The sequence below is a fragment of the Phaseolus vulgaris genome, chromosome 5, assembly GCF_000499845.2.
Source record: "Phaseolus vulgaris cultivar G19833 chromosome 5, P. vulgaris v2.0, whole genome shotgun sequence".
Classification (NCBI taxonomy): domain Eukaryota; kingdom Viridiplantae; phylum Streptophyta; class Magnoliopsida; order Fabales; family Fabaceae; genus Phaseolus; species Phaseolus vulgaris.
This window is the reverse complement of record NC_023755.2, coordinates 3,619,677-3,641,576: the sequence shown is the minus strand read 5'-3', so window position 1 is coordinate 3,641,576 and position 21,900 is coordinate 3,619,677. Positions and strand designations below refer to the sequence as shown.

Sequence of the window (21,900 nt, the reverse complement as noted above, 5' to 3'; positions counted from 1 at the left end):
GAAGGAGTTGTTATGTCCTCTCAAAAGGCTTCCAAACTTCTAGGAATTCAAATCTTGTAAACATGAAACTCGGATTAAAAGGCAAGGGAGATTTTTGGTGATTTTATAGTGGCCACACTAAGGAAACTTGCTTCAATCTGCATGGAAAGGAGAAAGCTCCCAATCATTTGGAAAAACTAAAAAGACAACCCACACTGAAGGCTTATCAAACAACTTTATATTCTGGAAATTTTGGCAAGACTCCTTTCTCCTCTTCAATTGAAGAAGGAAAGCCTACACTACATGCTGAAATTGAACATATAAAATCTCTCTTGAAGTTTATCAATAAGTCATCTTATAGTACTTGTTCTCTAACTATGACCGGTAAGAACTCTAATTCTTCTTTTTAATGTTTTTAAACTTTATGTAAGGACTCTAGTGCGACAGACCGTATGACCCGTCATTCATCTCTTTTAACATCATATGTTTCTCTTTCTAGTAAAACATTACTGCTGCAAATGTGACCTGTATTCCAATATTTTGTTATCATCCTTCAACCTTAAACATGTCTTTTATAGTTCAAAACTTTCTAATAATCTTATTTCTGCTAAAAATCTTACTTTTGACCTAAACTGTTATGTAGCTTTGTTTTTCACTCATTGTGTTTTTCACGATCTTGCCACGAGGAGTACGGTTGGAACTATTAAAGAAAATGGAGACTTGTATTACTTTAACAACTTGGAAACTAAGGGTATTTTCAATAGACAAACGACTACCTCCTGTCTTCAGTCTTACATTACTTCTGAATCATCTCAAATTTGGCTTCTCCATAGTCGTCTAATACATGCATCCTTTTTTTCTAAAGTCTATGCTCCTTTCCTTTTTTCCCAAAAGAGTATGTTGAGTCATTTGAATGTGATATATGTCAACTTGTAAAGGCAACATCATGCCACATATCCTCCTAGTAATACAAAGAGTGTTCATCCTTTTGATTTGATTTATTCTAATGCTTAGGGGCCTCCATCAAACTCTAGTATATCCAGTACTAAATAATTTTTCATTTTCATTAATGATATTTCCCATGTTACATGGATTTTACTTATGAAATATAAATATAAATCTTTTACCTTATTTGTCATATTCTTTTGCATGAAAAAAAAGTACACAATGTGAAAAGTCAATTAAACGTTTGTGTTCTGATAACGAGGTAATATGTATATCATGACATGTCTTATTTGGGGTGAGGTTGTTCTCACTGATACCTATTTTATCAATTGATTACCCTCTCAAGTTCTAGATGGCTCGAGTCTCATTAAGTTCATGTCTTACTTCTTTCTATTAGTTCCTTATCTCTAGTCTTTATAGTTAGATGTTTGAATGTGACATGTTTGTCCATATTTATAATCAGTTTCATGGGAATTTAGATCCTCGAGTTGTTAAATACATATTCATTGGTTATGCTTCTAATAGAAAAGGATATTGTTGTTACCATCCTTCGAGTAAAAAAATTTTTTACCTCCATGGATGCCATTTTTTATGAAACTAAATTCTTTTACATGCATCCTCAACTTTAAGGGGTGAATTCTTTCAACTCTTCTTAATTTTTGTAATAATTTTTTGTTCCTTTTAAACTGTAACCATCCCATATTGATACTATCCTTGGTACTCTTGTACTTCTCTTGAAACATCTCTTATAGATGTCTCTAAAGTGGTTTGTATCAAAGGCAATGTTGCCCCTGAGTCAGGGTCGACTTCAAAAATTAGTTGTTCAAAGAGTTTCTTCCATATGCAACAACATATGAGACAAAACTAACCTAACATGATCCAATAACAACTCCAATCATTTGAGCCAAGGGTTAGTATTCCTTCTTTTGACACCTTTGACCCTTTGGAAAGTTTCTTGAAAATAATTGTGAACCTGACCTTGACGATTGACCATTGCTTTAGAAAAGGAACTTAGCCTTGTACCAAGTCTCTTGTGACAACTAAACACCAAATTTTCCTCTCAACCATTGATGCAATTAGAGTCCCTACATCATTTCAATAAGCATTGAAGGATGAGAATTAAGTTCAAGCTATGAATGAAGAAATTGGTGCCTTAGAAAATACTAGACATGGGAAAATTTAGAGGAAGAAGTCTACATGAAAATTCCTCCAGGCTTTAGTTCTACTGAAGAAAGGAATAAATTGTGCAAATTGAAAAAAGTCTTATGGAAACTCAAGCATTCACCCCATGCTTGGTTTGGTAGACTCACTTAGGTTATGATCTCCACAGGGTATCAATAAAGTCAAGATGACCATACCCTATTCATTAAACATTCACCTAAAGGTAAGCTTACTCTAATTTTGGTCTACGATGATGATATCATTGTTGCAAGAGATGATGAATATGAAAAAAAATATTGAAAGAAAAACATACTACTTAATTTGAGATGAAGGATCTAGGAAAATTAAAGCAATTCCTTAGGATAGAAGTAACTTACACAGAGAAAGACATTTTTATTTCTCAAAGAAAGTATGTTTATGATCTTCTTAGAGAAACATGTAAGATTGATTGTAAGACCATTAAAGTTCATATAAAAAAAATCATAGAATTGAGAGTGATGACGACTATTCTATGTCAAAGGCTTGTGAGGATGTTCATTTACCTAGCCCATATTAGACTTGACATAGTCTACGTTATGAGTGTAGTTAATTTATGTATGATCTGAGAGAGATACACTCACAAGCTATGAATAAAATCCTTCATATTTGGACATGTCTAGGAAGGAGATTATTGTTCAAGAGGAATGAAAAATTAAAAAATGGAGGTGTACACTGATGTAATTATACTGGGTCTGTCACAAATAGAAAATTCACCTGAAGATACTGTTGAAGATATTGCATGTTGTGAGAATTTAGTGACTTAGATTTGTAAGTTTGGTATGTCTAGGGTATAATTAGATCCCCTTCCTCAATAAAAGTGATAGAATTTTGGTTAAAATTAGGATTTTCTCCCTTCTCTTGTTTGTTTCAATTTTTTCTCCTTACTATTCTATCAAATCCATTGTCATCCTACTTGTTACATATATGAGCTGTAAGCTTGTTAATATAAATGTTTGCTGAACAATCTACTCAAGTTTTATTTTATTTTTTCATCTTTGGAATATAAGCTTTTTAAAGTTCTTATACATGTGGGGTATCAAGTGAAAACTCTTTACACAGTGTAAAATGAAAATTATAAATTTGAGTCATACATTTCTAGATTCAAAGTTAGTGGTCACGTGAACACTAAAAGTCATGAGTATTTTTTAATCTTCGTTAATCAAATACCTTCTATCTATCTCTCTACATACACACATAATATTGGTATGATAGTAGTTTCCATGTAACATAGCCAATACAGAACTTATGTAATGTGGAGTTTGTGTTCTTAATAATATAAGGGGTGTTCTTAATTTATTGGTTATAGTTTTTATATAATCATGCCCTGAGGAGCCTTGCCCTGCTCCCTCCCAAAGTATGTGTTTGCAGATTTCTGCTATGTTCACATCTGAGCTCAAGTTTAAAGTCACTTTATTCAATATTCCTGATATTTTTGTGCCTTGTATCTGATGCCTTTTGATACCCCATTATCATATATTCCTTCTCTGGAGAAATCCAGGGATGAGGGTATAAAGTACTTTCTCAATTTTTCTTTGTTGATTTGTGGTTGAATTTCTTGCCTAGAAAGAAAATGCAGTAGGGTGTGTATAGCAGACACAAGGTAAATTAGGATCAGCTTTGAAGATATGGTTTCTGTCACTTTGTTTTGCATGTGTATATTAAACTAATAATGATTGACTTTTTCTTTAATCCAATCCAAATACAGGACCAATTTTTTAAACTTAAAATAAGCATTTTAAAAGTAAATATGATTTTTAACAATCACTGCAGATAAAATTTTATTAATTTAAAAATAGAATTTAATTATTTTTACAATAAACAGTTTAAAGACACACATAAATTGAAATTTACGTGCTTTATTAAAAATACACCTTTCTAAAAAGTAAACACAAACCAATAAGCCCATATTTCATAGAAGAAATAACAACATAACTTTTGATTAAAATTTGATCTGGTTTTATCATCTCAATTCATGTGCGACATAAAATTAGTCGTTTTAAGTCATTTTCCAAGAATGAAGAATTATTTATACTTGTCTTTTGAATATGAATGAAGGTCAGAAATACTGGTAAAGTAATCAGATCTAGATAAGTCATGTCCTCTAGAAGGGTTGTACAAAATAACAAATTTAGGAGATAAAGTTGATGTTCCATTAACCAATTGGTCTGTCATTGTGTTTTGCTTAGGCTATGAAGGATTTTCATGCAATTCAAAACCATGAATAGTGTTAGTATAATGTACCTCAAACTCATCATCATCTTCAACATAGCACAAGCATCTTCAATAATGAGATAAGATTTTGTTTTGCATGTAAATGACTATCACTCAACACCTCCGGGAATGAGAGCAGTACAGTAAAATTGTTCGGGCGTTTTGAGGGGATTCAATAAGGAGATTCATCAACATCACTCATATATAAAATCTACACTACTGAATCATGAACAAACTCATGTAAGAGACACATCACTCATATCTAAAGCCTTATAACAATGAGTTTATAACTCTCTTTTTTTCATATACGGTTTAACTTTCTTATTTCTAATTAATATGAAACTCAGACTCACACTTTAATTCCTAATAAAAATGTCGACACTAATGAATCACAAACAAACTCTAATGAATCACGAGTAAACCCGAATAAGAGAATACGACATCAATCATATCTAAAACCTTATGACAATAAGTTTATAATTTTTTTTTTATATAGTGTTGAAGTTTCTCATTTCTAATTAATATAACATTCGACTCACACTTCAATTTCTAACAAAAATGCAGCAGGATAAGTATCAAAAGGCTCTTTCTTTTCCAGAAATAATCAGCTGAAATGTTAAACTTTCAGGTGTCCCAAACATGCTATAAAATTGTAACATGAAACATTACTATGAAGGTAAAAAATCTGAATCAGAATTCTTTGGACTATTCTTCAGTCTGCAAAAACATCACAAGTATTGTAAAATTCTGTCTGACTTGGGTTATATACAGAGCAAACTGAAATTATCTAGGATTAGCCAATACACTCATGATGCCCATAAACTAAGGTTAATTTTTTTTGAACTGAATCGTTAATATTGAACTGTACAGAAATTTGAATTATATAGAAAGAAAAAAACTGAACTAAATTGTTAATTTAGTTTAGTTTTTAAACTGAACTATAACTTCCGAAATTCAAAAATATGCTTTAAAATAACATGTCCAACAGTAATAGTTCAAACAATTTAAAAGCATTTTCAGAGTAGTTCATTGATTCAGTTCACTCAAACTATGCTGTTTAATTCAACTCATCTAAACAGTTATACAGTTCAGTTCTTTCAAACCATTGAGTTAAGTTCAATTTTACACTAGCTTAGTTGAGTTCAGTCTATGAATTTTGTACCTAGTTGCCTAAAATAAAAAACAAAAAGAAACACAATGTAAGAACCAAACATGGATTTATAGACTTCCCTTGTCACCATTGGTACTCATCATTTATTATATTCTTTAGCAACAAAGTTTTAAAGTATAGGGTGGATAAATTGCCGATAAAAGTGCAGCATATATTATTCAAACTATGTGGTGCCAACCAAGATACTCCGCTATGGCAATCATTTGTCACTTGTCAGCAAGAAGAGCTTCAATTTTGCTTTCAACGTGAGACTCATGATCCTCCAAGCGACCTTTGACTGTGTTATTCTCCCAACGGATCAATGTTGGCACCCCAGTGAGCTTGAACCTAGGATCCACCCTCCATGGATGATGGGGGTTTCTCCATGTTGGTCTATCTCCAACATAGGCTCTCAAGAGTGCAATCTCATCAGATGAAGCCTCCAGCTTCATGTAGATCGCAGGTTCTGCTCTCACACAATCTAAGAAGTAAAAGGAAAGTATTAAGAAAAAAATAGTCACGCTTTTTGTAGATCAGGGGGTTCAGCTCTCACTCTGTTCATGGATTCTGATAAACTATTCATACTTCTCTAGTTTATAGAAATCCCTCCATTCCCTCCTCTCCATTTTCCCCAACCAAACACTGTAAATGTCACCAAATTCTAACAATTTGATACTTTGATAGGTAATTAACCATCATAGAGTAAAAGAGGTAAATTAAAGCATGAACAGAAAATCAAAATCAATCTGTGAGAAACTCTTCCCACAAGCAAACCAACATGCTTCTTTTCAATTTTCCCCAATATTGACAGAAAAAAAAAACTTTCTTCCACCCCAATTTCTGTGCTATGCCGGCAAAGAATCCCCATTAATAATTTCAAATGCTATGCATTTAGTGCAGCCAGTCACCAAATTCACACATTGACATGGTTATTAAATGAGACGTCTTGGGGAAAAAATACTCAGATTTGAATATGCTGCAAGAGAAAGAAGAAAAAGAACATGCATGGATAGAAAATATCGATAGATACCAGGGCACCAGCTGAGAGAGGTAGCAGGGTCGTTGTCAGCCAAGAAGAGGATGAGATTCGCCTTGTTTTGTGCAGCCTCTGATCGGAACTTCTCAAAGACCCCATCAAAACTCGACACTGTTGCCTCCAACACCTTCAACGGCATTTTTTCTTCTCTGGAAACAAAAACCACAACACCAACTTCTCACACTCTTCACTCTTTTCTAAGAAAAAGTTTGATACTTTTCCTCAAAGGGTATCTCACAGACCAATATACCCTTACGTTGTTTTATTATTGTAACAAAATAAATTGACTGGTAAATGACGAATTGGTGTGAGGTGCTGTAAAAAAATATGATTTAATACGTTAATAATGTAATTACTCAAAAAATATTATAAATAGTTCAGGTTTTAATGTTAAATTAACTTTTAAAATTATATTATAATAATAAAACAATCTTATGAAACTTAATAAAAGACTTATTAACTTTTGTTTATAAATATTATATAGATTATATAATTTTCTATAACTCATTTTGAATTCTGATTTAATACTTTGAGACTTTTCTTATGAAATTGTGATTATTGAAACTCTATTACATTATTTTGTTTATTATAATAAAATTAATTGGCAAATGGCGAATTGGTGTGGGGTACTGTAAAAAAAGTGATTTAATACGTTAATAATGTAATTACTCCCAAAATATCATAAATAGTTCCGGTTTTAATGGTGAATTAGTTTTTAAAATTATATTATAATAATAAAACAATCTTATTAGGTGTAAACTCAAAGTTACATTCTTAATCAAATATTTCTAATTCTACATAGAAAATAACGTAAGTAGAAAAAATCTACAATAATTTTTATAAATTAAATCATACACCAGACATAATTTGTGGTTGATGGGAATTTACAGGATGTATGAAACTACCAATGAGTGTGAGCTAACAACACTTAATTAGAATGAAAAAACTCTACATATTGAACTGAAAGATGGATTCCTTCAATACTGTGGGCATAAGTAGGTTAGAGGTACCGTTGGTAATATGATTTCTCTTTTTTGTAACGTGGTTTGGCAAAGGAGTGTAGGTTACTTTTAATTGCATGTGAGCCTCTGCATCCCAGCCTCATTCATGCCAACAAATGTGTTTGATTTTTTTCCTTCATTCAACGGGTTAAAGTTGGTCAACAAAATGACTATCTTGCAACACTATTTTCAAACACGCTTGTAAGCGAATATTCTCCTACTTTAAAGTTGTCATGTGGTACACTTTGGAAATCGAAGGTCTTTCCTTAATTGTACATGAATGAAGACCAAAGAAAGAACCTGTCAACCCCTTACCATTGCATGAGAAATGAATGAATTTAGTGCATTGATTAAAGTGGGTGACACTTGATATATTTTCTTTCAATGCATGTATTAATTTGATTCGTTGGTGCAGAAAAATTGTGAAATTTTACAAAATTATACTGATAAAATATTTTGTTTTTGGTTCCATGAACAAATATTTAGGTACATAAATCATCTTATTTCTCAATTAGTTTTTTATTTTTCAAAGATATTAAAAGTTTAAAAAATTTTAAAAAAAAGTTTTTGGCATATGAATGTTGGCTTGTGCACATTTTGTTGCCAATGATTGGGTTTCGATTTCATCCATGTTTTTTCTAAATTAATTTTTTTTCCCTAAAGATATTAAAAGTTTAAAAAATTAAAAAAATAGTTTTTGGCACATCATGTTGAGTTGTGCATGTCAACTCCTGATTTTGAAATGGTGTATATTCAATTCAACACTGCACACCTGTGATAGAAAATGTTGAAATATATATATATATATATATATATATATATATATATATATATATATATTTTGCACTACCCGGTAGCATTCCATACATTATTCCATTATTCCATACACTGCTACGAGAGTGGTTTTAAGAACTTCCTTTCATATTTTCTTCTTTTATATTTACTGTGTATATAAATTCCTGATATTTTGGTGGAAGTTTTTTGAACACTGAAAAAAAAAAAACTATTATCAATGATTTCATGAATACAATGAAGATGATGAAAAAAAAAAAAGTACATTTTGAAGGAGGAGACCTTTTCAACTTTATCCAACCACAATATTCAATCATTTAATAATGCTAAATGATACTTTTCTTAGACAAAATTTGATATTTTTCCTCAAAGTCTATATCACATTATATAATACCAGTTAAGCCTTAAGTTATTTTATTTATTGTAACAAAATTAACTGGTAAATGGGGAATTGGTGAGAGGTGCTGTAAAAAAATGTGATTTAATACGTTAATAATGTAATTATTCCAAAAATATCATAAATAGTTCCGGGTTTAATGCTAAATTAGTTTTTAAAATTATATTATAATAATAAAACAATCTTATGAAACTTAATAAAAGACTTATAACTTTTTTTCATAAATATTATATAGATAATATAATTTTCTATAACCCATTCTGCATTGTAGGTCGTACCATTTCCATTCGCTTAACTTCATAAAAAATTATTATTTTATTATAAAAAAATTGTAAAAATATATGTATTTTTAAATAGAGGTGTAAAAGGAAATTTTCTAGTTCTGTGAGGTCACTTTAAAAACATGAGTAAAATTTGTTTGATTGTCTTTTTTTTTTAAACTTTCACTTCTCCGTTTAATAATATAATATTATATTTATTAATAAAAATAAATAAAGATAAAATTTTAAAATAAAATAATAATATATCTGGAAAATGAATGTGGAAAAAATATGATGTCAAGCTATTATTACTCTAAAAATATTTTCAAAAAGTTTACTTTCAACTCCTTAAAAAAATATACTTCCACTTAACAACCAACTTTAATAATAATACAAGGTACAGAGCAGCATGTTTATCCACATTTTTTATTTTTATTATTAATGTGTATTTTTTTTATTATTATTATTATTTATTCAATTTTTTATTTCTACTATTGTTGTGTATCTCCATTTTTTATTTTTATCATTTATTTATATATATATATTATGTTTAATATTAAAATTCTAATAAACAATGTTATAAAACAGAGTTTGGGTATTGAGCGAAACACTATTGTTGTTTGGGTGATGGTGGTGTTGCACATCTAAGTCATTATTGTATTGGAGATGGTGTGGGTAAAATAAAACCTAGTGCAGGAGGACACAATAAATATTTTTAATTTTTAAAATAGAGAATAAATTCAGTTTAAATTAGAAAAACAACGTATTCATCCCTACACTCCACATAAGATAGATAATTAATACTAATTGAAATATAAATAACATTTTCAATAATAAATAATAAATTGTTATACATTGAGAAGTGTTTAATTTTATAGAAATAGTGAAGGAGGGCGAATAGATATCTTTAATTTTTTCCAAATCCAATATAAAAACCAATTATTCAAATTAAATAATATCTTATTGTGTTTCTTTTATCACTTATATCTTTCTTTAAGTTTTTTTAAATCAAATATAAAAACCGATTATTCAAATTAATTAATATCTTATTATTCAGTTTTTTTTATCTTTTATTACTTATATTTTTTATTTTATTATTTAATTATATTAAAATCTGAAAAAAAAAATTAATCAAATTAAATAATATCTTACTGTGTTAATCTTTTATTACTTATATTTATATTTATTTTTAATTAAATAGGTTTAAAATATTTTTTATCACAATAAATCAAATATAATATTATTGAAGAACTTAATATTTTAATAATGTGATTCTTAATGAGTAAAGAAATTTAATTATTAATTTATAAAATAAACTAAACATGTCTATTGAAAAAAAATAAAATAAAATGCATACATTAAAGAAATAGAAAAAACAAAAGAAGATAAATAAAAGAGATTAAATGTGAAGAGAATCAGCAATACATAGTTTTAGAATCTCAAAATTAGGGTTTTTGAAGCATTGAGAAGGCGTTATACAAGTGGAGTGAATATATATCGATTCTTCCTTATGTGCTTGAGAAATATATTGTTATGAAAGAAGAGGCATGGAATTGAATTTAGGTGCACTTGGGATATCAAATAGCACCATACAACAATTTTGTTTTTAGATAGTTTTTATATTATTTCTCTCACATTCTTCTTATATATCACTCTTTTGCCTAAAAAATGTTAATCGTCCATAAATCCACATTTTCACAATTCACGTAGTTAACAGTCCATAAACCTACATTTCACGTCTGTCTCTCACTCTTCTTTAATAAAACGGTACACGTCTCTCAAACCATTTATTCCAAATTTAATTTTCAAATTCATTTTTTTTAAATTTCAATTTAAGTCACATTTCCAATTTTACCATTTTAAAACAAATCAAATTTATTATATTTTAGTATTAGAGAATTTAGAAAATATCTTGAATTTTTTGTTTAATAGAAAAGGAGATCACTTTAAAACAGAACGTACCAATCTCTCTACTCTCCTGTCAGTTAAATGACAATAAATAAAATAAAATTTTAAAATTAAAAACTGTTTTATTAACTTCCTGAAATTATAAAATGTCCAAATAACCAAAATAAATTAATAAAATAAAATATAAAATAAGGATAAAATAGGAAAATAATTTAAAGCAGTTAAAGTGGGAATCCCCTGAAAACGGTTTTATTAACTTCTGAAATTATAAAATGTCCAAATAACCAAAATAAATTAATAAAATAAAATATAAAGTAAGGATAAAATAGGAAAAAAATTTAAAGCTGTTAAAATGAGGAATCCCTTTTATATACAGGTATAAATGATAATATAAATTACAATTTTATATTAAAAAATAAATGAATGTCTTGTTTTCTTAATGGTGTTAAATAAATGTATTTTGTTTTTCGTTAATAATATAATAATATAAATTACAATTTTATATTGAAAAAAATAAATGAATGTCTTGTTTTTTTCGGTGGTGTTAAATAAATGTGGTATTTTATTTTTTAGTGGTGTGAAAGTATCACCACAAACATTTCACGAAAACAAAATTCAAAAATATATTTCGTAAAAAAATTCCAAAAATAAAAAAAAGTGTTCTGAAAATTCAAATATGAAAACATGTTAAAAAATATTCAAAATGTATTTTTGATGACACACTTTTTTTTTATTTAAGAAATTCTTATCATTTAACATAAAAAAAAAATCGAGTATAATTTGTCTAAAATAAAGAAATTGGTTTCAAATTGGATGAATTCTGAGGATATATATATATATATATATATATATATATTCAAAATTCAATTTTCTATTTTTTATGACATGGCATTGGTTTACAATATGAACAAAATTTTAGAAGTAATAAATTGAATATTAATTTTAAATATAGAAATCAAAAGATAATAATAATATTTGAATATTTAAATTTGTATATAATATTATTCTAATTTATTATTTTCCATTAATAAGATAGAAGAGAATTTCATATCAACTTATAATAACCTTCATGTAAAACAAAATATATCAAATATAAATTATGTTTTCTACTTAAGTAATATAATTTTACTCAACTATTATTATAAGTTAATAAATATATTTATTAACAAAAATATTACTTCTTTTGAATTAAAAAACTTCCAAACATTTTGAATACAAATATTTATTTTTGTCTCCCACCTAATCAAAACAAGAATTTATTAGTACATTATAAATTATTATTTTCTTCTTTAAAACATAAGTATATTAAAATATATGTTATAAATTAAAATAATATTTGTAAATTTATCATAACTAATATTTGTACTTGTGTTTTGATTAATATAAAGTTTTGTAACCAACATAAAATTTATGAAAATATTTAAAAAATACAGATACATATACATTTATAATCAATTAAAATATTATAAAACAAATTTATAATAATATATTAGAAAATACAGATATACATAAAAATTATAATGAATTAAAATAATATTTGAAAAATTAAATACACTTAAATCTATGATAATAATTTGAGCGATATGTTTTAATTAAAAAATTTGAATGTGTAAAATGTAAAGAGATTGGTTTTAAATGGGATGAATTCTCATTTAAGGAGTATAGTATATATATACAAACAAAATTGTAACTACTAAAAAGGAATATAAAACCTGATTATGCCTATTTAATCAACTAATTATGTTACAAAATAACTAATTATATCGTATGATAACCAATATATAATATTGTTCTATGTCAAGCGCTTTTGTAAAAATGTTTGTAAAGTGCATCTTTGCATAAACATAATATGGATAAATCTCAAGTTCTTCTCAAACTATGCTAAATATGTAAAACTGCTTGATTATCACAAAATAATGAAACTGATTTGTACAATTCAACTTTTAAGCATATATCTCAAATTCAACTTTTAAGCATATATCTCAACCAAGTCAATTCCAAACAAGTTTTTCCATTGCTCTATATTCTGCTTCTATAGTAAAAAATTACATTAATTTTTTTGTTATATTTTCTACTTAAGTAATATAATTTTACTCCATTATTATTATGATTTGATAAATATATTTATTAACAAAAATATTACTTCTTTTAAATTAGGAGATATTTCGAATACAAATATTTATTTTGTCTCCTACCTAAACAAGAATTTATTAATACAAAATGGAGATATTGTAAACTAGTATAAAATATTATAGTATAATTTATAATAATATATCTAAAAAATATTATAGTATAAATTTATAATAATATATCATAAAAATACAGATATACGTAAAATTATAATAAATTAAAATATTGCACTATAAATTTATAATAATATTTAAAAATCAAGTACACTTAAATTTACTGCTATATTTCCGCCAATAAAATTAAAATCGACAAAGATATGTATCTAAAAAGTAGTTACTAAACAAAATAAAGAGAAATCCTCTGTATATTGAAAAAGTCGTTAAGAAATAATTTAAAGGAAAATTGTCTTTATATATTGTCGGATAAAACTGATTTATTTCATGTTTGTTTAGTTTTGAAGGATCACACACTGAGAGAAGGTGATAGATACAAACGTTTCTCATTGTTTTCCTCAAAGAAAACTGAACTGAGAACTGAGGCAGGAAGAAGAAACACGATGAAACTCAGACTCAGATCTTTGGAATTCAACGGAACCCTCAAAATCAAAGTTCCAAATTCATGTTCTCTGCAACAACTCATCGACACCCTTTCTCACATCATCTCTTCTTCTTGTTCTGATTCTGATTATTATGATTCTTCTCCCTCTTCTCTGCACCTTTCATTCAACGGAAAGGACGAAATTCGCGCCTCTTCGCCGCACGACTCTTTGCACTCCCTTGGCGTGGCCGCCGATGACCTCATCTTCTACTCGTTCAACCCCACCGCACCCTAAACCCTAAACCCTCCCTCACAAGCCAGAATCCGCTTCATGCGATCGACCCTCCGTCCAAAACGCGCCGGAAACCTTCGCCGGAGATGCCCCCTCGGCGGTGGTGCTGAGTACCAGTTCAGAAGCTTTCTTTGTGAGAAGGGTTCCAAAAGAAGTCCTTGGAAACGACCTCAATGATTTGAAGCTGTTAGTGTTGACGGTCCACCGAGTGGTTGTTGAATATGGGTTTGTTAGAATCGACAAGGAACCGGGTACGGCGGTTAGTTGTTTTCATTCTCCTTCGCCGTTTTCTTCAATGATATCGTTGAGGTATACGCTGCCTGAAATTCTGGTTGATGGTGGTTCTCATAGCGTAAATTTGAAGTTTCAGACACTGGGTCATTTTGTGATTGTCTGTGTGGGGCTGTCCGATGATTCTGGTTGGAGGTTGCACCATGTTTGTTTGGATAAAGGTGAATCTAAAGGCAGTGATGTTTTTGAAATGTTGAAGATGGTGAAAGATAGGGTTGCATTGCCACTGTTGATTGATCTTTGTGAAAAGAGTGGATTGGATCTTCCACCTTGTTTCATGGAGTTAGTGATGGAGCTTAAGCTCTTGATCTTGGAGCGTGTTCATGGTGTTGATTTGGCGAAAGTAGCTTGCACATGTTCAGAGTTGCGATTCTTGTGCAATGACAATGAGTTGTGGAAGAAGAAGTATTTGGAGGAGTTTGGGTATTTGGAAGAGTTTGTAAGAAAGAGGAAATGGTTGGTTTTCAAGGATTTCTTTGCTCTCACATGTGAAGAAAAAAAGAACAAGTCTTTGTATAGCCTTCTTTTGGATTTTACATAATTTTAATTTAACTAGATTACAACTTTAAATATTATTATTTTAACATTTTTTCATATTATTTAATTATAAATTCATTATTTATTATATATATATATATATATTTATATTTAAACACGTTGTATAACTCTCAGGATTGTGAAAATGTCATCTCTAATTTTATGTTGCATTCCGTTAAATAGATTTTGAGTAATAATACATTAACAATCCCAATTTTTTATATCATTCACGTTACAACTTTCAATACTATTATTTTAATATTTTTTATATTATTTAATTATAAATTTACTTTTTATTATATATTTATTTTTAAATTCATCACATTAAAAAGTTGTAAGTTGTGAAATATATTCCTACCAACCAAGCATGCAGAATTAAGTTCTCATCAATCACGTGCCGTGCTGCGTGTTGGATACTTGAACAACATTGTTTTTAACTTAAACAAGTTTAATAATTTGGACTATAAGAAATTTGAAATATTTAATTTTTAATTTGAATGTGTCAAGAATAAAAAAATTGATTTTAAATTGGATGAATTCTCATTAAAGAGTGTAATATATATATATATATATATATATATATATATATATATATAAAAGCAAAATTGTAACTATTGAACAAAAATATAAAACTTAATTATGCCTATTTAATTAACTAATTATGTTACATAATAACTAATTATATCATATGATAATTGATATATAATTTTCTTAATAACTAATTAAGTCATATAATGATTAATATATCATATGATAACTGATATATCCCTTAGTACTCCTTTCAGGTTAGATATTGGATAGTGCAAATCAAGAACTTCCAACTTGTTGCATAAAAATTCAAATTGATCTCTGTCAAGCACTTTTGTAAAAATGCCAACAACATTTTGTAGAAAAATAACATGGATGAATGTCAGCTGCTTGAAGTTTTTCCCGAACTATGTGATAATCAATCTCAATGTATTTTGTACGTTTGTAGAAAATTGGATTAGCTGCAATATGTAAAGCTTATTGATTATCAACAAAGCCAATTCCAAACAAGTACTTGTCATTGCTTTGTGTTTCACTGTTTTTTCATTCTAATATCAGTGTGTGTGCATCTGGAAAAACTATCTGCATAATCTTTGTGATTAACCTTGCTGTATAAACACTTTTCAAACACAAACAGTGCCAAAATAAATCTATTCATTTTCACATAAATCGATTTATTTTTTGTAAACTGTGTTAAACAACACTGTTTCTGCGAGAAAAATTTAAAAGGTCCATTCACCCTTATTGAACTTTGGCACCCAACAGTTACAACTAATAATACTTTAATCTATACATAATTATGTTTAATAATAATAAACCCGTTAATCAATGAAAACAATATTTTTTATTAACAAATAATTTTTATGGAAAGATATATTTATTAAATGAAAAATATTTTATTTAATATTTTAAATAATTTAGGAACTTTTTTATTTTAATTATTTTAAATAGAACATTAAATAATTTACGTTTGCATTTATTAGAATTTTGAATAATTTAGACATTTTATTTATTTAAGAATTTTATTAAATAATTTAAGATTTGTATTCATTTAGGATTTGAAATAATGTAAAAATATTTTTAATTCATTTTTTTAAATAGGAAATTAAATAATTTAAATTTGTATTTATTTATGATTTTAAATAATTTAGAAAATTTATTTATTTTTTATTTTTTATTTAAATATAACATTAAATAATTTAGAATTTGTATTTTCTAAGATTTTGAATAGTTTAAGAATTTTATTTATTTTAAATATTTTATTTAAGCAGGACATTAAATAATTTAGGATTTGTATTTATTCATGATTTTGAATAATTTAGAATTTATATTTATTTCATATTTTTATTTAAATTTGAAATTATATAATTTATATTTTTATTTATTTAGGATTTTAAATAATTTAACAATTTTATTTATTTATATTTTATTTAAATAATTATATTAAATAATTTAGATTTGTATTTATTTATAATTTTGAATAATTTAAGAATTTATTTATTTTATATTTTTATTGAAGTATGATATTTAATGATTTAGGATTTATTTTTATTAAAAAAATTTAATCGTTTATGAATTTTATTTATGTAAAATGTATGTGTCAAAATTTGTACAATATTTCTACATAAATTTTAATTTCTTTATATATAAAAATAATTAATCATAATTCATTTTAATTTAATTTTAATCTTAAAAGTAAATTTGTAATTTGACACTTTTATCTATTTTAATAAATTATTTTATCAATCACACCTATCACATTAATCACTAACTTTCATAATGTTTTTTCGTTCGTTTCTCATCATCTTTCCCTTAATCCAAAAAAGCACACTTTCTACTCACTTTCTCGTCAAATCCTCTCAAATTCACTTCTTCAAATACATCTTCAAATCCAAACGAACATTAGGGATTAAATTTGAGGAAGTGAATTTGAGTTGATTTGAAGAAAAAAGTGTGAAGAAAGTAAGGTTGTTTAAATTAAGGTAAATAGATTGAAAAGTGTAGGAGCAATTTATGAAAGTTTTTGAATGATGTGTTGAGTGTGATTGAAATTGTATTTTTTAATGGATAAAATGCAAGTTTATAAATTTTCCCTTCTATTTAAAAATTGTTGGTAAATAAATTTGATTTATTTATTTGTAAATTATAATTGTTTGTAATTAAAATATTTTTTCCAGTACTATATAAGAACTAACTTTTTAAAAAAATATGAATTATTATGTTAAATTGTTGGTACATTTATGATTGTCATATTTGAATGAATATTTAATATCATATTTCAATAAATATTTTTTTAATTATTAAAAATTCAAAATAAATACAAATCTAAATTATTTATTTAAATAAAAATATGAAATTTCTAAAATATTAAAAATTCAAAATAAATACAAATTCTAAATTATTTAATGTGATATTTGAATAAATTTTAAATGAATAAAATTACTAAATCATAGAAAATTATAAAGAAAATAAAATCTAAATTATTTATGTGTATTTAAAAATTCTGAAAAATCAACCCATAATTGATTAGATTATGCATATGTGGAATTGATGTTGTGAAAAAATCATGGATAATCGATGTTCTATATGTACAAAGACACCACAATATCGATTCAAAGGTAATACAACATCGATTTTGAACTATAGATGAAAAATCGATGTTAATATTAAAATAATCAGTTTTCGTTGTTTCAGAGGATTTTTGTGCAAAAAATAACAAAGGGCATTACAAAGAATGCATGTGTCACACTAACGTTTTCATGCTTTCTTTGCACTTGAGAAGGAAAACAAAAACAAAAAATAGTCATTTGGTACTCACAAATCAGCAACAATCAACAAAAACAAATGTAAACCTTAACCACCTTTCCATCTACGTGAATAGTGGAAGTACAGAACCAAACAATACATTAGAGTCAAATAGAAGGAGTATTTTAATTCTTTTTTTGAAACTTTTCAAAAGTAAAGTATAATTCATACAATTAATATAGTCTTGAAATTTACAAGTAACATTTAAATAGAAACAAAATTTGAATCAACTATTAAAAAGGAACAGATGAAGTGTAAACTAGTATTTATGAATTAGAGACTAAGTTTTTATTTATTCCAAATAGTCTATTTGTCTAAGCCAATCATATTAGTCAACTCTCTCAAAATAAAAATTGATTAAGAGTCTTAGTTTTAACTCATACATTTGTAACAAACCTTGACCAGTGAAATTTAATATAAGAACATCAAATCATCATATAAAATTTATCTACAAAATTTAGAAGATCACTTTTGGTCAACTCTTTCACCATTGGTTATAATTAACTAAATTAAGACATGTGACTAAATTGACCAATTAATTAAAGTCTATACAAAATTCTAATTTTTTTATTAATAAAATTATCTTATTAAGAATAAATAATACCTTTAATTAAGAGATTAAGATTAATTAACCAAAGTCATTACTTTCTTTTCATGTTTGGATGACATGTCTTTTGTCATGTGACTCTCCCCTCTTTTCTCTCTCTCTCCAAACTTGTCTCTTTGGAGCTCAAGCTTCTCTAGATGTCGTTCTTCAAATAATGTACTAAGCCAATTGTTTGTACTCAAGTCAAACGTATTTATCAAATTTGCCCACGAAGACAAGAAATCATCAACACTTGTGGACTCATAGACTACTGTCTTCATTCCACGTTTCATTTCCTTGTACTGATGGTATCCTTGAAGTTTTCTTGGTATTTTTTTCATAATGTGCCAAAGACACCACCTATGACGTGCATTTGGGAACACAACTTCAACTGCAATTTTCATTGCCCAGCATTGATCGGTCATAATGCCTATAGGGGGCTTGTATGACATGCAACACAACCAACTTTTAAAAAGCCACACAAAAGCATCAGTGTCCTCAAAAGATAGGAATCCACATCCCAACAATATTGATTGACCGTGATGATTTACACCGACAAAAGGTGCAAACGGCATATCATACTTATTTGTTAGGTATGTGGTATCGAAAGATAAAATGTCTCAAAAACTATCCCATGCTGCCCTGCTTCTAGCAGAAACCCAAAATACATGTTGTATGTGGTTATCATCTCCCAAATGAATGTCAAAATAAAATTGTGGATTCAATTCCCTCATGCGACAAAAATGATTTAAGAGAGCTTTTCCATCACCTTCCTTCCCCAAAGCTCTCCTACTTTGGGCAACATAATTACGCACATCTCGTTCAACAAAGTCGAGATTCTCGTAACCACCAACAGCAGACACAAAAGACCTAAAAGTCTTATTTATACGAACCCCAACATCGTCATTAATATCCAACACTCTTTTTGTCTGCAAAGATATTTTCCTATTACCATGAAACAATCTAGAATTCGTCGGGCTCAATAGATGTGAGTGTTCCTCATGTACCGACATAATATACCACTTCCCTTCTTTTATTCCAAAAGTTATACGAGCCGGACATTCAACGGTCTGAGTAGGGTGAGTGCTTAATTCTGGTGGAATCGTGGACACGTAATTCCCTCCCTAGCACATACCAACATAACGTACCTTAATTCCTTGTAAGGTCCTTTTTTCGAACTTCGAGTTCTAATTGCAAAACCCTTTTTAATGCCATATTGCCGGTAAAAACTTTTCACGGCATTTGCAGTGTCAAAACACATTCCAACCGTAGGAGCTGATTCAATGTGTAGTTAATGCAATGAAGAATAAATGTTGCTATGAATAAATGCACAACGTAAGCTTTTCAGTTTGAAAAAAAATACAGTTGAAGCTGACAGTGCTGGACTTTCACGAAGGGAACGCAGTTTGTCTTTAATGTGTGAAGGGAAATCAAAAATTGGTAACATGAATTGCAGGAATTTAATATTAGTTTATTAATTAAGTGAAAATTCATTATTTATGACATTTATGAATGAACCTACCACGTGCAAAAAGTAAAGCTGCAGCAAAACCATACTTCCACGTAAGATTGTTAAAAAATTCATATTTACTTTACTTTTAACAATGTTGTACTGCACCTCACATGTGTATACAATGCTTAGCTTAACTCACATTGACAAAAAACATGAATACTTATGAATACAATTTTCGTCATATAACTTAACTTAAACATTTCAAAGAATGAACAAAATAAATCTACCTTGTACATTATTTAACAACTATGACTAGTTTTATGCATTATTTAACAATTTGCACAAAGTTACAAATAAGCTATATTCATGTATATAATTAACATACAACAACAACCCCTGTTTCGGATTGTCAAGAGCATAGAAACTAAGGTATTGAATGTGTCATAGGGGCACCATTAACATACAAAAACGTGGGTAAGATAGAAATAAATAAATACAATGCACCATGGAATTCAATGCAACAAAGAAGAAAAGAACAAATAAATTGAATGCAAGAGTACCTTCACCAACAGAAACTTCAATGCTTGTCTGCTAACTTCAATGTGTAGTTAATGCAATGAAGAAGAAAGGTTGCTATGAATGAATGCACAACGTTAACTTTTCAGTTTGAAAAAAAAAATACAGTGAAAGCTGACGGTACTGGACGGTGTTGGACTTTCACGAAGGAAACGCAGTTTGTCTTTAATGTGTGAAGGGAAATCAAAAATTGGTAACATGAATTGCAAGAATTTAATATTAGTTTATTAATTAAGTGCAAATTCAGCATTTATGGCATTTATGAATGAACCTACCACCTGCAAAAAGTAAAGTTGCAGCAAAACCATACTTCCACGTAAGATGGTTAAAAAATCCATATTTTCTTTACTTTTAACAATGTCGTACTGCACCTCACAGGTGTATACAATGCTTAGCTTAACTCACATAGACTAAAAACATGAATGCATATGAATATAATTTTCGTCATATAACATAACTTAAACATTTCAAAGAATGAACAATATAAATCTACCTTGTACATTATTTAACAACTATGATTGGTTTTAAGCATTATTTAACAATTTGCACAAGGTTACAAATAAGCTATATTCATGTATATAATTAACATACAACAACAACGCTTGTTTCGGATTGTCATGAGCATAGAAACTAAGGTATTGAATGCGTCATAGAGGCACAATTAACACACAAAAACGTGGGTAAGATATGAATAAATAAATACAATGCACCATGAAATTCAATGCAACAAAAAAGAAAAGAACAAATAAATTGAATGCAAGAGTACCTTCACCATCAGAACCTGTCTGCTAACTTCAATGTGTAGTTAATGCAATGAAGAAGAAATGTTGCTATGAATGAATGCACAACGTTAACTTTTCAGTTTTAAAAAAAAAATACAGTGAAAGCTGACGGTGCTGGACGGTGCTGGACTTTCACGAAGGAAACGCAGTTTGTCTTTAATGTGTGAAGGGAAATCACAAATTGGTAATATGAATTACAGGAATTTAATATTAGTTTATTAATTAAGTGCAAATTCAGCATTTATGGCATTTATAAATGAACCTACCACCTGCAAAAATTAAAGCTACAGCAAAACCATACTTCCACGTAAGATGGTTAAAAAATTCATATTTTCTTTATTTTTAACAATGACGTACTGCACCTCACATGTGTATACAATGTTTAGCTTAACTCACATTGACTAAAAACATGAATGCATATGAATACAATTTTCGTCATATAACATAACTTAAACATTTCAAAGAATGAACAAAATAAATCTACCTTGTACATTATTTAACAAC

General features: G+C 27.9%; 1 protein-coding gene and 1 pseudogene across 1 annotated transcript; one reads left to right on the top strand and one right to left on the bottom strand.

Moving 5' to 3' along the window:
• Positions 1–5,535: 5,535 nt before the first annotated feature.
• On the bottom strand, positions 5,536–6,773 carry LOC137834886 (thioredoxin-like protein Clot). The gene is made up of 2 exons (XM_068643114.1): positions 6,516–6,773; positions 5,536–5,966 (listed from the first exon to the last, which is right to left on the bottom strand). The coding sequence occupies exons 1-2, from the start codon at positions 6,658–6,660 to the stop codon at positions 5,713–5,715; spliced, it is 399 nt and encodes a 132-aa protein (XP_068499215.1). The 5' UTR covers positions 6,661–6,773; the 3' UTR covers positions 5,536–5,712.
• Positions 6,774–13,507: 6,734 nt separating this feature from the next.
• On the top strand, positions 13,508–14,670 carry LOC137836141 (F-box protein SKIP22-like; annotated as a pseudogene).
• Positions 14,671–21,900: the final 7,230 nt, after the last annotated feature.

What these genes read in the sequence shown, in the direction of transcription:
- LOC137834886 (XM_068643114.1), bottom strand. Translation starts at nt 6,660, where the DNA reads ATGCCGTTGAAGGTGTTGGAGGCAACAGTGTCGAGTTTTGATGGGGTC. An exon ending in CTCTCTCAGCTGGTGCCCTG is followed by an intron (nt 5,967 to 6,515) that starts GTATCTATCGAT and finishes TTTACTTCTTAG; the next exon opens with ATTGTGTGAGAGCAGAACCT.